This window comes from Heloderma suspectum, chromosome 4 (genome assembly GCF_057233095.1).
Source record: "Heloderma suspectum isolate Gila_16-S chromosome 4, 16-S_ref, whole genome shotgun sequence".
NCBI classification, from domain to species: domain Eukaryota; kingdom Metazoa; phylum Chordata; class Lepidosauria; order Squamata; family Helodermatidae; genus Heloderma; species Heloderma suspectum.
In genome coordinates this window covers 272,141,677-272,157,270 of record NC_139461.1, presented here as the reverse complement: position 1 = coordinate 272,157,270, position 15,594 = coordinate 272,141,677, and the positions used below count along the sequence as shown (strand labels likewise).

The 15,594-nt window shown below is 42.2% G+C and overlaps 1 protein-coding gene across 2 annotated transcripts in view; it reads left to right on the top strand.

Moving 5' to 3' along the window:
- The window catches only part of NCOA6 (nuclear receptor coactivator 6), a 66,714-nt gene extending 51,720 nt beyond the window's left edge, over window positions 1–14,994 (top strand). For both annotated transcript variants that reach the window (XM_084853890.1, XM_084853891.1), the window contains 4 exons: window positions 1,101–1,154; window positions 11,783–11,819; window positions 12,619–12,767; window positions 14,393–14,994. In XM_084853890.1, coding sequence (XP_084710016.1) covers window positions 1,101–1,154; window positions 11,783–11,819; window positions 12,619–12,767; window positions 14,393–14,439 — 287 coding nt within the window. In that variant the 3' untranslated portion in view covers window positions 14,440–14,994. The remainder of the gene's footprint in view (window positions 1–1,100; window positions 1,155–11,782; window positions 11,820–12,618; window positions 12,768–14,392) is intronic.
- Window positions 14,995–15,594: the final 600 nt, after the last annotated feature.

Here is a 15,594-nt window from a genome sequence, read left to right as displayed (position 1 = left end):
CTGTACACTGGCCAGTATCCAAAGAGATACTTCAGATGTGCCTTAGAATTTGGACATGTACAGTGTCACTCCCTACCCTTTTCCGTTGAACACAAGAACCCAGTGCTATATCACAAACTGCTTTTAAAACTCCATTCAGAGAGTGTGTGTGTGCGTGTGTAGGCTACTCTTTGAACATAAGCCAAAGCCTGCATGATCTTAGGTCCAGGGTAGCTCTTTCTAAACACAGATAATAAAATTATTTTCTTGACTGCTACTGTGTTGATGATTTTTGTGTTCAGCTTCTAGCTTTGTTAAATGTGTCAATCTGATGTTACTGTAAAAGTTATTTACCAGCAAAAAATATCCTTAGGGCTGTTGATCAGGAGGTTATCCCCAGAATTTCCTTCTGCTCAAGAGTAGTTTAAATATTCTCCTTCCTCCTCATAGGGCTGGTTCACACAAGAGAACCCACTGTGGGTTAATTTACCCATGGGAGCTGTCTTATGCCAGGTGCCTATGGGTGCCATTTTTGCATGGTACTTATGGGCGCCTGGCTTGTCAGTTGTCGTACCATGCGAACCCAGGTGGCAGAGGTTGTTTGAGGGTTAGACAACACTGAAATAACTCTAAAACAAGCTAGGATACTTGTTCAAATCAAATGCTACTGTTAACTTTCACTTGTTAGCTTTAATATTCATAACTAAGCAATCTTTAATGGTTCAAAATGCGATTAATACATATAATTGGCATTCCAGGACATCCATGTTTATACCCTAGTTTTAGTTATCATTACATTATAGTAAGAAAACCTGGAAGATTTTTAATTTTAGTGTTTTTTAAAAATTGTTTCCAAAGGCTTTTCTCTACCTGGTTTATGGCATAACTTCAGGCTAACAATGACACTTAAATCAGTTTTCTGTTCAACTTAACATTTTCCACATTTGGGACATTCATACCTTTGCAACATAAAATGTAGCAGCCTGTTTCCATTCGATTTTGTTGATATAATGGCTTATCAGTGCTTAGTCTTAGTCACCTTATTTTATAGGTGAATTCTTGTTCGTATTTCTCTTAAGACCAAACAGTGCATTGATAATTTCTCATCTCTCTTGTTTTAGCATCTTCAAGTCAGATTCGAGTTGCAACCCCAGAAAGGACTATTCAAAGAACAGGTGCATTGTCCTTTAGAGTCTATCTAAAGTTTAGATAAATGGTGAAAGAGTTCATAAGGGAATGGATGCATGCATAGAACTCCTTTTATTTTATGTATTTGCAAAATTGCTTTTAACTTCTATTGGAGCAGATAACAGTTCTTAGATGTCATTGTATTACACTGAAGCATTTTTAACAATTTATTGGGCGGGCACTATCGCTTGACCAGTCAGAGCAAGGGAAGTGTACTATGATAACTGCAGGTATATGTGGCTTTGGGATGTGTTCGTACAGGAATCATTTTAAAATAAGGAATAAGTTTAGGGGGTTGGAGGATGTTTGTTAGAAAGTAAAGACATACTTTAAAGAAGTTGGCTATCCCTGCTGTATTTTGGGGGCTGGGCTTCCTATCCTCCAGAGAGTGGTTTGGACAAAACAAATGTATTTGGCTGCACAATGTGCCCCTCACCAAGTGGTCAAGCTCCATAAGAAAACTGGCAACGTCTAGCAATAAGGTCATCACAGTTATGGAAAAAAGGAAATAGAGAAATCCCAGGTGCTATAGAAAAAGGTTTGTTATAGTTCTTTTTTATTGGCCCAACACATTTCAGAAATATTGATTTCCTTCTTCAGGGGCTACAATAAAAATATATGCATACATCATCTTAGTTATTGAACACATAAAAACATCTCAAACATTCCTAAAATAAATAATTGCTATAAAATTATATAAATTTCACAACCACTTTTAATCTATACACGATTAATACTTCTAACATTTATGTAAAAATCCAGAAACCATTACTTTTGTACATATTAAAACCAACAAGGCAAAAAATGAAAACAAGGTGCAAAGATATGTTACTGTTTTTATATATAAAAAAATTCAAATGAGAACATCAGGATTACTTAACCACAATGATTATCGTGTTAGAAAATAAAACATCAATACTGGTTTATAATATTAAAAAACCTTCCTTACATAAAAACAGAACAATGACTTGTCTACCTTACATTGCACACTTGAAACTGACCAGCACCTTTTATATAAACATAGTGTTAAATTAGCTTTATAACAAGGTGGGTTGCATGAAGTAAATTTGTAGTAATGAAAATGTACCATTTGTAAATAGCTCTCAGAAATGGCATTCCTAAAGCATACTCTTGAAAGAGGGCATTTATTATAGAAAAAACCTAAACTAAAATTTCCTTATATTATGCCACCATTTTGTAAGATAATCAGACTAATTAAAGTCCTCACATCATATTTTACAGAAACACTTCTTTTACAACAGGCATTTGTTCTCCTGTAAAAATCTGTTGTTCTTTAAAATTGCCTTGAACGGTTAAGGAACTTTATTGGAATGACCAGGAAGACAAATAGGGAAGGGAAGAGAGGGTAGGAATGTCCATACTAAAAATTGGTTTAATATACAACCTAACTACACTTTACTCCCTTGCTTCTTGTGTCAAACAGATTGTAGACTCACCTAAAATGTTATAATCTTGTATGAGCCATAGTTTTCCCAAGAAAGTTATTTGCTTAATGCCCATAAACTCACCTTATCTTGTAGTCAATATACTAAAACAGACGAACCTCATTCATTTGTACTAGCAGAAATGGTCCCGTGGGCTAGCTTAAGTCATTTGGATAAAATGCCCTTAATTGGCTACGCTGGCCTAAAACATTGATGTTACATAAGGAGAACAAAAACTCCTCTCTGCCTTTCCTGATTCTGAAAAAAAATAGAGGATTATAATCACGTTCACAACAATGGTAAATAATCAACATCTTCACTCATTCCTATGGGAGAAACACTACCAAGCTTTAAAATCCGAAACATTTCTCTTCTGAGGAGCAATGTATTATTAGATCCATGCAGTTTTTCTGTTACCCAAAAGGTGAGACTCTCTGTGGACTGGTATACTTGTGAAAAATGATAGACTAAGGGCGCACCTAATCTGTTGTTCCATATGTTGCTGAAATGCTCATTCATATGTTTCTTAAGTGGCCTTTGTGTCTGGCCAACATAAATTTGATCACAGGTGCATTTAATAGCATAGACTACATGTACACTACTACAGGTGGAAAATTGTTTGATCTCATATGTTTTCTTGTCTGCTGGGTTCATAAAGGTCTGGCATTTTTTGGTGTATTTGCAGAATATACAATGGCCTCATGGATGATGCCCTCTAGGTGCCGTGGCACCAGGAAGGACCGGCTGAGATGGCCTTGTTTGTCACTGAGTTTTACTATGTACCAGCCAATCCTTAAGGTCCTTAGTACTTTTGAAAGAAATGCAGGGATTGTTTGTGGAGCCGAGCAGGTCCTGCACCAAATGCCAATACTTATGGATACTTTTCTGAAGTTCCTTACATGACAATACAATTTGTCATCATCCCGCAGCCCTTGTTTATTCATTAGATCTGTCCTGCTTTTGTAAGATGCCCTTTTTTTACCAGTTCTGTCACAGCACTAGGATATCCTCTCTCTGTTAAATGATCCTGTAGTAAATTAGACTCATGCTCAAACACCTGGATTGAGGAACAATTTCTACAATTTTATAGTAATTATTTATTTTAGGAATGAGATGTTTTTATATGTTCTGGAGCAACATGAAATAACTAAGATGATGTATGTATATATTTTTATTGTAGCCCATGAAGAAGGAAATCAGTATTTCCGAAATGCGTCAGGCCAATATAAAAGAACTATAATAAACCTTTTTCTATAGGCACCTGGGATTTCTCCATTTCCTTTTCTTCATTGTTTTTTCCTGCACATGTGCCTCCCCTCCTCTTTTATCCATCACAGTTATGGAACATACATACTTGGGCATAGCTGGAGGCCTCTCCTACGAATTAGGGGTGTGCACAGAAAAATAAATGCTTCAGATAGGAGGCCAATTTGCCCCAGGCCATTTTGGGTAACACCCACTCAGTCTTGGATTAGGAAAACCCAAACCTTTGAATATTTCTCTTTTGACTGTAATGAGAAAATAAACAAACAGCTATAACATTTTTAATATATATATATATTAATATATATTAAAATGTGTTAAAAAATTCCAGGCTATACTTCCTGGAAGATGGGCTGTTGACAAGGGCTGTTGTTGCACCTCACAAAGGCTGGGAAGAATGTGTTTGGCCACAGCATGAAGAACTTCATCACGGGGAAGGGAGATGTAAAGTTGGGGGTAACAATGGACAAAGGCTCATGCACCACAACGGAGAGAACAGCTCTAACAGTGCCCAATTATAGTCTTCAGAAACATGTAGGAAGAAAGCCAGACTATGAAGCACATGGTCTTCAATGTCTATATACTAATGCCCAGAGTATGGGAAACAAACAGAACGAACTTGAACTCTTAATACAAGAGGGAAATTATGACTTGATAGGTGTAACTGAGACTTGGTGGGATGACTCTCATGACTGGAATACAGCAATCGAAGGATATAACTTGTTCAAAAAGAACAGGAGGAACAGAAAGGGAGGTGAGGTTGCACAATATATGAAAAATACTCTGCACAGAAATACAGGAGGATGAGCTTGGTAGCCCCATCGAGAGCATCTGGATCAAAATAAATGGAGCAAAGAATAAAAGGAACCTGGTGGTCGGAGTCTACTACCAGTCACCCAATCAAGGAGAAGTGGAGGATGAAACTTTTGAAAAGCAAAAAGCCAATGTTTCAAGGAATTATGCTGTAGTAGTAATGGGGGACTTCAATTTCCCCGATATTTGTTGGGAGACAAATTCTGCAAAACATGGCCCCTCCAGGAAATTCCTGACTTGTGTGGCAGATAACTTCCTCCTACAGAAAGTAGAGGAAGGAACTAGAGGATCGGCTATCCTTGACTTGATCCTAACCGACAGAGATGACTTAGTGGATAAAGTAGCAGTTACAGGAACTCTGGGGGAAAGCGACCATGTTATACTTGAGTTCTTGGTTCTAAGGGAAGCAAAAGCCGAGTGTAGTCAAACGCGTACCCTGGATTTTAGGAAAGCTAATTTTAATAAACTCAGAACAATGATAAGTAAGGTCCCATGGCAAGCAACTCTAACGAGAAGAGTTCAAGATAGGTGGGAGCTTTCAAAAAAGGAAATTCTCAAGGCACAATTACAAACAATCCCAACAAGAAAAAAAGGTGGAAGACAACAGAAGAAGCCAATGTGGCTTCACAAAAAGCTTAGAGATGAGCTGAAAACAAAAAAGTACACATATAGGAAGTGGAAAGAAGGCCAAGCAAAAAAGGAAGAGTACAGGCAGGTAGCACAGACTTGCAGGGATGGCGTCAGGAAGGCTAAACCTGAGAATGAGCTGAGATTAGCGAGGGATGCTAAAAGCAACAAAAAGGCTTTCTTCAGCTTGTTTTGTTTATTCGCTCAGTCGCTTCCAACTCTTCGTGACTTCATGGACCAGCCCACGCCAGAGCTTCCTGTCAGCCGTTGCCACCCCCAGCTCCCTCAAGGTCGATTCCGTCACCTGCAGAATATCATCCATCCATCTTGCCCTTGGTCAGCCCCTCTTCCTTTTGCCTTCTGCTTTCCCTAGCATCAGCATCTTCTCCAGGGTATCCTGTCTTCTCATTATGTGGCCAAAGTACTTCAGTTTTGCCTTTAATATCCTTCCCTCAAGTGAGCAGTCTGGCTTTATTTCCTGCAGTATGGACTGGTTTGATCTTCTTGCAGTCCAAGGCACTCTCAGAATTTTCCTCCAACCCCACAGTTCAGAAGCATCTATTTTCCTTCGCTCAGCCTTCCTTATGGTCCAGCTCTCGCAGCCATAGGTTACTACGGGGAATACCATTGCTTTAACTATACGGACCTTTGTTGTCAGTGTGATGTCTCTGCTCTTTTTTTATTATTAAATTTATTATTAAATTTATTAATCGCCCATCTGGCTGGTCACCCAGCCACTCTGGGCGATGTACAGCATATAATAAAACAGTTTAAAACAATAAAATTCTACAATAAAAATGTTTGTTAAAATACCCTAACCCACCCCAAATGCCTGCCTGAACAACCACGTTTTTAATGCACGACGGAAGCTCATTAAAGAGGGGGCATGGCGGAGTTCCCTAGGGAGGGAATTCCACAGAGTGGTGGCCACCACAGAAAAGGTCGTCTCCCTCGTCCCCACCAGTCTAGCTGTCCTGGCTGATGGGACAGAGAGAAGGCCATCCGAGGCTGATCTTGTTAAGTGGCCTGTCTGGTGTTGCTGGAGGCGCTCCTTAAGATAGGCTGGGCCGGAACCATATAGGGTTTTAAAGGTCAAAACCAACACCTTGAATTTGGCCCGGAAAACAACTGGTAACCAGTGCAACTCCTTCAGCACTGGAGTGATGTGATGTCGCCGGCGGCTGCCTTTAATCAGGCAAGCCGCCTCGTTCTATACCAGCTGCAGCTTCCGAACCGTCTTCAAGGGTAACCCCGCGTAGAGCGCATTACAGTAGTCTAAACGAGAGGAGACCAGGGCATGTACTACCAATGGGAGCAGATGGTCAGGAAAGAAGGGGCACAGCCACCGTATCAGATGGAGTTGATACAGCGCTGTCCAGCTCACAGCAGACACCTGAGCCTCCATGGACAGCTGGGAGTCCAAAATGACCCCCAGGCTGCGGACCTGGTCTTTCAAGGGTAGCCGTACCCCATTCAACACCAGGTCAACATCCCCCAGCCTCCTCTTGTCTCCCACCAAAAGTACCTCAGTCTTGTCAGGGTTCAGCTTCAGCTTATTCCTCCCCATCCAGCCACTCACCATCTCCAGACATTTGGACAGGGATTCTACAGCCAACCTTGGTGAAGATTTGAACAAGAGGTAGAGCTGCGTGTCATCCGCATATTGATGACACCGCATCCCAAACCTCCTGATGATAGCCCCCAGCGGCTTCACATAGATGTTAAATAGCATCGGGGAGAGGATGGAACCCTGTGGCACCCGACAAGTGAGTGGCCACGGGTCCGAAACCTCCTCTCCCAGTGTTACCCTCTGGTACCTGCCGGAGAGGAAGGACCGGAACCACCGCAATATGGTATCTCCAATGCCCAACCCCTCCAGGCGGTCCAGGAGGATACCGTGGTCAACGGTATCAAAAGCCGCTGAGAGGTTGAGGAGAACAAGGAAGGAGCATTCACCCCTATCCAAAGCCCTCCTCATATCATCTACCAAGGCCGTTTCTGACCCATGCCCAAGCCTGAAGCCCGACTGAAATGGGTCTAGATAATCAGTTTCTTCCAAGTGTGCCTTCAACTGCATCGCCACCACCCGCTCAATCACCTTGCCCCAAAATGGCAGATTTGAGACTGGGCGAAAGTTGTTCAGAACTTGAGGATCCAAGGAGGGCTTCTTTAAGAGCGGTCTTATCACTGCCTCCTTGAGGGCTGATGGCATCACTCCCTCCTCAAGGGAGGCGTTCATCACCGCCCTGATCCCCTCACCCAGTCTTTCTCTGCAGCCCATAATGAGCCAAGATGGGCAAGGATCAAGTAAGCAGGTGGTCGGCCTTACAGATGAAAGCACCTTGTCCATCAGGAGGAAGAAGCTGGAACCAATCCCACAAAACCAGTTTGCCACAGGCCGCCTCTTGCTCACTAACTGTATCCACAGCGTGCAGAGTAACACACCTAATCTGATCAATTTTATCTGCAAAGTGCCTTGCCAAGGCCTCACTGGAGGCCTTAGAATGCTCCAGTGGTTCAGGAGCCACAGGACCGACCAGGCTCCGGACCACTTGGAACAGCCTCCTGGGACAGCACTCTGCAGACACAATAGAGACAGCATAATATTCCTTTTTTGCTGCCTTCACTGCCACGTGATAGGCTGAAGTTACAGCTCTAGCCCTGTCTGATCGTCTTTGGAGCGAGACTTCCGCCACCGGCGCTCTAGCCGTCTCACCTCCTGTTTCAGAGCTCGTAACTGCGGATTGAACCATGGTGCAGTCCGAGCCCTGTTCAGGGCAAGAGGGTGTTTCGGAGCCACCTTATCTAATGCCCCAGTGATTGCGGCATTCCAGCTACCCACCAGGGTCTCGACCGAGTGGCCGTTGGCGTGCCCCAGAGAATCCCCAAGCGCATTCAGGAATCCATTTGGATCCATAAGACGCCTGGGGCGGACCATTTTAATGGGTCCTCCACCCCTGCGGAGGGGTTGTGGAACCGAGAAGTCCAACGTCACCAGATAGTGATCTGACCATGACAAGGGAGTGGTGGATATATCCCCGACTTCCAGATCACTCCCCGCTTCTCCAGAAACAAACACAAGGTCTAGTGCATGACCGGCTACATGGGTGGGCCCAGTTAGAATATGGTGCAGCTCCCAGGAAGCCATGGTCTTCATGAAGTCCCGAGGTGCTCCTGTGAGGATGGCCTCTGAATGTACGTTGAAGTCCCCCAACACCATTAAGTTAGGGGACTGTACACGCACATCAGAGACCACTTCAAGCACCTCGGCCAGGGAGTCATTCATGCAGCGGGGTGGACGGTACACGAGCAGAATCCCCAGACTGCCCTTAGGGCCCAACCTCCAATACATGCACTCAGCAACCTTGGTCTCCCGGAGAGGGGGTCTGTGAAGACCAAGGACTCTCGGTAGATAACAGCCACTCCCCCTCCCCGATCCCCAGCCCTCGGCTGCTGTGCATACGAAAATACAGCTGGACACATGGCTGCAAGGGTCAGAGCAGCAGCCTCGGCCAGCCAGGTCTCCGTAATACATGCCAGGTCTGCACCCTCATCCAGGATCATGTCATGGATGAGGGAGGTTTTCTGGGTAACAGACCTGGCATTGCAGAGCAGCAAACGAAGGCCAGAAGATGGGGTCATGCCTCCCCCAGCCATCCTTTGGCTTTGGACAGGCCCGGAGCAGGGGACAGATACTACACATCTCTCCCTTGATGATAATTCTCCTGGCAATCTTAATTCCGACCTGTGATTCATCCAACCCGGCCTTTCTCATGATGTACTCTGCATATAAGTTAAATAAGCAGGAAGATAATATACAGCCTTGTCGTACTCCTTTCCCAGTTGTGAACCAATCAGTAGTTCTGTGTCTGGTTCTCACTGTTGCTTCTTGACCCTTGTACAGGTTTCTCAGGAGACAGGTAAAGTGGTCTGGTACTCCCATCTCTTTCAGAATTTGCCACAGTTTGTTGTGATCCACACAATCAAAGGCTTTAGCGTAGTCAATGAAGCAGAAATAGACGTTTTTCTGGAATTCTCTTGCTTTCTCCATGATTCAGCGAATGTTGGCGATTTGATCTCTAGTTCCTCTGCCTCTTCGAAACCCAGCTTGTACTTCCAGTAGTTCTCGGTTCACATACTGCTGAAGCCTAGCTTGTAGGATTTTGAGCATAACCTTGCTGGCATGTGAAATTGTACACAATTGTACGGTAGTTTGAACACTCTTTGGCATTGCCCTTCTTTGGAATTGGAATGTAAACTGACCTTCTCCAGTCTTGTGGCCACTGTTGAGTGTTCCAAATTTGTTGGCATATTGAGTGCAGCACTTTAACAGCATCATCTTTTAGGATTTTAAATAGCTCAGCTGGAATACTGTCATCTCTGCTAGCTTTGTTGTTACTAATGCTTCCTAAGGCCCACTTGACTTCACTCTCGAGGATGTCCGGCTCAAGTTCAGTGACCGCACTATCATGGCTATCAGGGACATTAAGATCTTTCCTGTGTAGTTCTTCTGTGTATTCTTGCCACCTCTTCTTAATCTCACCTGCTTCTGTTAGGTCCCTGTCTTTGTCATTTATCATGCCCATCTTTGCACAAAACGTTCCCTTGAGATCTCTGATTTTCTTGAAAAGATCTCTAGTCTTTCCCATTCTATTGTTTTCCTCAATTTCTTTGCATTGTTCATTTAAGAAGGCCTTCTTGTCTCTCCTTGCTATTCTCTGGAAGTCTGCATTCAGTTGGATATATCTTCCCCTTTCTCCCTTGCTTTTCGCTTCCCTTCTTTCCTCAGCTACTTGTCAAGCCTCATCAGACAGCCACTTTGTTTCTTGCATTTCTTTTTCTTTGGGATGGATTGAGTTGCTGCCTCCTGAACAATGTTACGGACCTCCGACCATAATTCCTCAGGCACTCTGTCTATCAGGTCTAATCCCTTAAATCTATTCCTCACCTCCACTGTATATTCATCAGGGATATGATTTAGGTCATACCTGAATGGTTTAGTGGTTTTCCCTACGTTCTTCAATTTAAGCCGAAATTTTGCGATTATAAGCTTGTGATTCTATGATTTTGTCATAACTGGATGAAATTTGTCATGTTTCAGACAAATAGATGCAGGGGGCATTGTGCTAGGTGCCTTTAAAGTTGATTTGGGGAGTGGGAAAAAACTGATCTTTCCACTCCTCCCCCTGCCTCCCCTCCCAGAAACTTTGTTAGTGCAGCATAATTTTGCCACATTCTTGCTCCATTTTTGATGGAGTGGATGATATCAATTGTGCTTGTGCACACTATAAAACTCTGTAACAGTCACACACAACAGTCTCACACAAGGAGAAAAACATATGGAGGCAGATGGATTAAAGTACGACTCAGACTGAAAGGGCCCTTAAAAAAACACACTTGAACTTAAAGTCAAATGTGGCTACAACAAGGGCCAGAATGTGGGAAGAAGTAAGAGAGGAAGAGAAATGAGATTTAATAGTAATGAATACTCAAGACAAAACAGACACAAACAGCAAGATTAAATAATTTTAAAAAAATAGGATGCAAGGGACTAGATTTTTAAAGGAAGGATTTTAGAAAGAATTCATCCGGATTGGAAAGGATTTTAGGGAAGTATTTAGATCGAAATAAGGAAAGGCTTAGATCACATAAGCCAAAATACCCCCATGTGCACTCAACCACAAACTTTTTCAGTGTTCCTCCTCCTTAGAGAGTGAAATAGGAAAAAAAAAAAAAAAAAACAGTGGAAGCATTGTGATATATTACTTTAATGTCCCTCCCAAAAGCATTGTTATTGGAGAGACCCCTGATAACTTCATTCCCTGGCTGGAAGCCAGAACTGTCAGTCACAAAACTACATCCTCTCCTGGCACTTTCCTATTATGGAGAGCTGGGAGGGTGAAATGTATATCCATTTTAAACTATGTCCAACTTTCTCTGAAGCTTCGGAAGCAGTCTGATTCCCTTCAGAGAAGACCTGACATGCTTCTGACCAGGTCTAAATCTCTGAAATGGGTGGCTTCAGTTTAGGCTTCATCCAAAGTGAGTACCCCTATTACATTTGTAACATGAAAGTGTGGAGTATCACAATTTCTTACAATTTGATTTTTCCCCTCTTAGAATTAGGCAAGCAGCTTAACCACACTTGGCAAGGTCGCAATTCATCTGATTTCCACTGAACTTTCAACCATTTCAGGGACAGATGTAGGATTGAGAAGATCTGGTGAATTATGCATAGCAAGTCTATTAATGTTGGAAATGGTCTTCATTTTGTTAGATAAAAATTCATATAATGCATGACTATTCTGCTTCTATGTTCTTGAAGATTTCCATAGGTTTTGATAATGAAATAACTCTTACCACTCACTTATTCCCAAGTAGTAGTCACATTTCTTAGAAGTACTTGAATTTTTCTTTTTCAACAGTAGGTTGGAGGTACTGATTATTTCTCTCTCTCTCTCTTTCAGAACTGGAAGCAAATTCTGCAATTATCTCTGGCCTAACGTAAGTAATTATTTTAGCAATGACAGGAAAGAATAAATCTTTTGGTGCAGATTTGTGTGGGTATATGCATACTGCGTATCTTTGAAGTGATCCTTTGTTACGTATTTTCTCCTCTTGGCCATGTTTGTATTTTTTCCTTCTAGCAATCTGCCTAAAATAGAGTGAGAAAACACTAATTGCGGGCCAGTTCCTGCAAAGACACATGTGAACTTGATTTTGCATCCTGAAGTTATTTCAGCTATTGGCATAAGTTGGGGTTCATATAAAATCAAGAGTGTTTCCTCTAAGTGGTAGACCAATATAAGAACTGTGTGTTAAGGAGCTGAACAATCATAATCTTACCTCCCAATCAAACATAGTCCTTCCCTGGAGTAGACCTAGACATCTGGAACCAAGGGCTGACCATTTCCCTTCTCAGCTCAGTCATTTATACATGTTTTCCTCCCAGAACACCAGAGATGTGTCTTGCCTGGTGTTTCTGGAGCAAGGGTATTTTGTTTTAAAATAATGGGACTTGACAGCCCTTCAGTGTAAAGAGAATGTAGTGTTCTGGGCATCCATCCTAAGACTGTGTCCCAGATGCAAGGCATTTGCCTCATTTCTTTGGAAGACTGGCCCAGTGTATTTGTGAATAGAATAGCTCTGTCCTTGGTTACTTAAGTTATAACCCGCTAAAATTGCTAGAAACATGCAAAATAGAAAAAATTAATGCTGATATTCCATGGCTACATCTATCAATATATTTTTCCTCTGGCACGTATTATGTATAAACACACAGTTGTTGTCCCACTTTTATCAGTAATGAGCCAAAGGAGAGTTGTGAAAAGTCTAAAACTCCAAGTAGAAGAAATTCACGAACAGAGGAATCTGCAGCAATGCAGGAGACCATAGAGAATGGTCAACGCAAGAGGTCATCCAGACCAGCATCGGCATCCAGCACTGCAAAAGGTAGGATGCAGTCTTTGGAGCAAAGAAACTGCTGCTGCATAAAAATTGTACCCAATTACAATTGCTTTGCTTGCGGTTAAATTTAGTGTGATGCTAAACTAGGGACATGGAATAATCATCTTTGATAGTTTTCTCTTTTCCACCCTTAGACTCTTCTAAAATGTTACATTCAATATTTGTTAACAAAATAAATAGCTTGACAAGTCATTAAAAATCTCTAACAGATAAATCATTAAAGCGGGGGGAGGGCAACCCCACAGGCTGTGCTAACAGCAGCAGGGAAACAGAGATCCCAGTCAGGATTGCTTTGATATGGTAGAGGCTTTACTCCCCTGCACCCTCATGCAGTGATCTTGGTACAGCCAAGATTGCTGTTTGCCTGCTGGGGATCGTTGGGATGGGAGGTTAAAGCCATACTGGTAATGCAGAGATTGCAGTTGAAACTGCAGTTGAAACTGCAATCTTGGAGGGGATTGATGGGAGGTGAGAGAGGCCCCCCCATCGACAGTCCCATCTCAGCAGGCAAGGTGGGAAGTTTTACACCTCCCTATCCCTGCCCACTGAATTGTGGGTGGATGGGAGGGTGTTTGTGTGTGGGAGGGTGCCCAGCTGGCCAGTGAGCACTGCATGTGGCCCTTGGGCCAAAAGGCTTGCTCATCCCTGATTTAAAGGATTAAAATTCTAAAGTATGAAATACAGAAGACAAATGCTTGCACCTCTATCTGCAAAACTGACTTTGCAGACTGAACTGATTCAATTTTACTTCTCAGGCTTGCCTGTAACTATCAGTATATTAAAAAGCCAGCTCTTGTGTTGCATCACACTAGTGAAATCAAGAAACAGAACCCAGGATAAGCCTATGCAGTTAAGAGCAGGCTGACTTTGCAGGGGCACCCATGGAGTTCCATGTGGCAAATTGCAGTCTTGTCCTTCCCTGCAGACAGTGAGATCACCAAGGTGAGGTTCAGGCCCCCACCCACACAATGGTGCTCCCCTTTTAAAAATCTGGTTTAAGTGAATTCTTATAAGGCAAAGTGTGACACTTCAGGGTGACATTAAATTCTGTGGGGTGGCCTGGCTCCCACCAAGAGAAACTGTGGGGTCTTCCAGAGGTCACTACAATATGCATAGATATTCTGCCTGTCATAGTGATGGGCAATCTGCGGTTAACCAAAGAAAAAAGTTTTTAGGTAAATAAAATGTCCAGTTAAGAGAGCAGCATAGTGCTGGTACTGCTATATCATCCAAGAAGATGGAGAACCCTTTATTAATGCTGCAGTCCTATGCACGCTTTCCTGGAAGTAAGCCCCATTAAACACAGTGGGTCGTACATCGGAATAAACATACATACGCTTGCATTGTTAATTACTTAGGATTTAGGTTTCATTTATGATTAACCCATTTCACATTGCGCTGCTATGATTTGTGCTTTTTCATAAGACTAATCAAGAGCGTGAAATGTGAGATTGTGGGTTGCTGGTTCAAGTAGTGGACTATTTGAATAAACGTTTGGAACAGAAAATATTAGAATGCCTAATATATTATGATTATCCTCGCCTCCCCCATTTCTTTTTTTTCTTGAATGGTTCACAGATAATCTTTCCAAACTACTTTTCCCCCCACAGAAACAAATGCCAGTGCTATGCAGTCAAAAAGAAGAAAATCCAAATGAATTACTGAGTGGATATGCAAGGCTTGTAAATGTGTGAATTTTACCAATAGCAATTCTGAGCTGTGATTTCTTGCTATATATAACCCCCCCCCCCATGCTGTATAGTAATTCATTTTATTATTATCCCTTTACCAATAAATGTAAAGGTGTTTTTTTTTCCTAAAAACGTAATGATGGAAAAAGATCGGGTTATTTGTTAAATTCTCCGGTTTTGTAAAGTCCGCATTTAGCACACTAGATTTAGCATGTTGTAAAAAAATCTGAGAAGATAATTGTAAATTTATTTCTACATTTTCACTTTTCATAGGACAAACTAGAATACAGGGTTGTCATTTTTTTAGATATTAAAATAATGTATTGTGCCGTTGGTCAAGTACTGTATGTGAATAGCAGTTAAAGGGTTATATACGGCCCAATCTTGGAAATGTAAATAGCTTTATTATAGAGTAGGCTTGATGTATTTGTTGTAGAAAAGGACCAGTGAAATAAAATAAAATGGAAGGCTTTGTGAAATGTGGGTTACCTTGTGCTCTAAATAAATGTCATTGGCCTATAATTTGTATTGTACATTATTTAGCATCCACATCGTTTTGCATGGGGAATGGGTTACTGGGGAGTTCGGGGACAGCACCATATGAGAAGTACCCAGGGGGTTGATTACTTTCTGATTCAGCAGCTGTTGCTACCACCATGACCCACTAAGCCCTGTTTTAAAAAACATGATAAAACAGCTGCACTCTTGGCAATTCTAGCCCAGATCTATTTCTCCTTCAGTGTCCACACTTATCCTTCTTTTCCATCCACTTTCAGTCAGATTTGTGATGCTGTGGGACCAGGTATAGGTCTCAACTTTATCCTGATCAGAGGAATACTGTACACCTGACTGGTTTTTGTTGGTGATTGTTTGGTGTTGAAGACCATCTGAGCTACGCTCTGCATTTTTCCCAGGGATCAGAGTGGTTGTTGCTTCTCAGGAATACCCTTTCTTCTAGGAACTCTTAGAATACCTTAGGCCAGGGTGTTGAATCTCTTTCAGTCCAAGGGCTGAATGCCATTTCAGAAAAGTGCTCAAGAAGTTGCATTCCGGTGCTGGGCAGGGCCAAGGGCAAAAGGGGGGTCCAAAAGTACCAGTATATTTCAGTTTAAAGCTCTTAC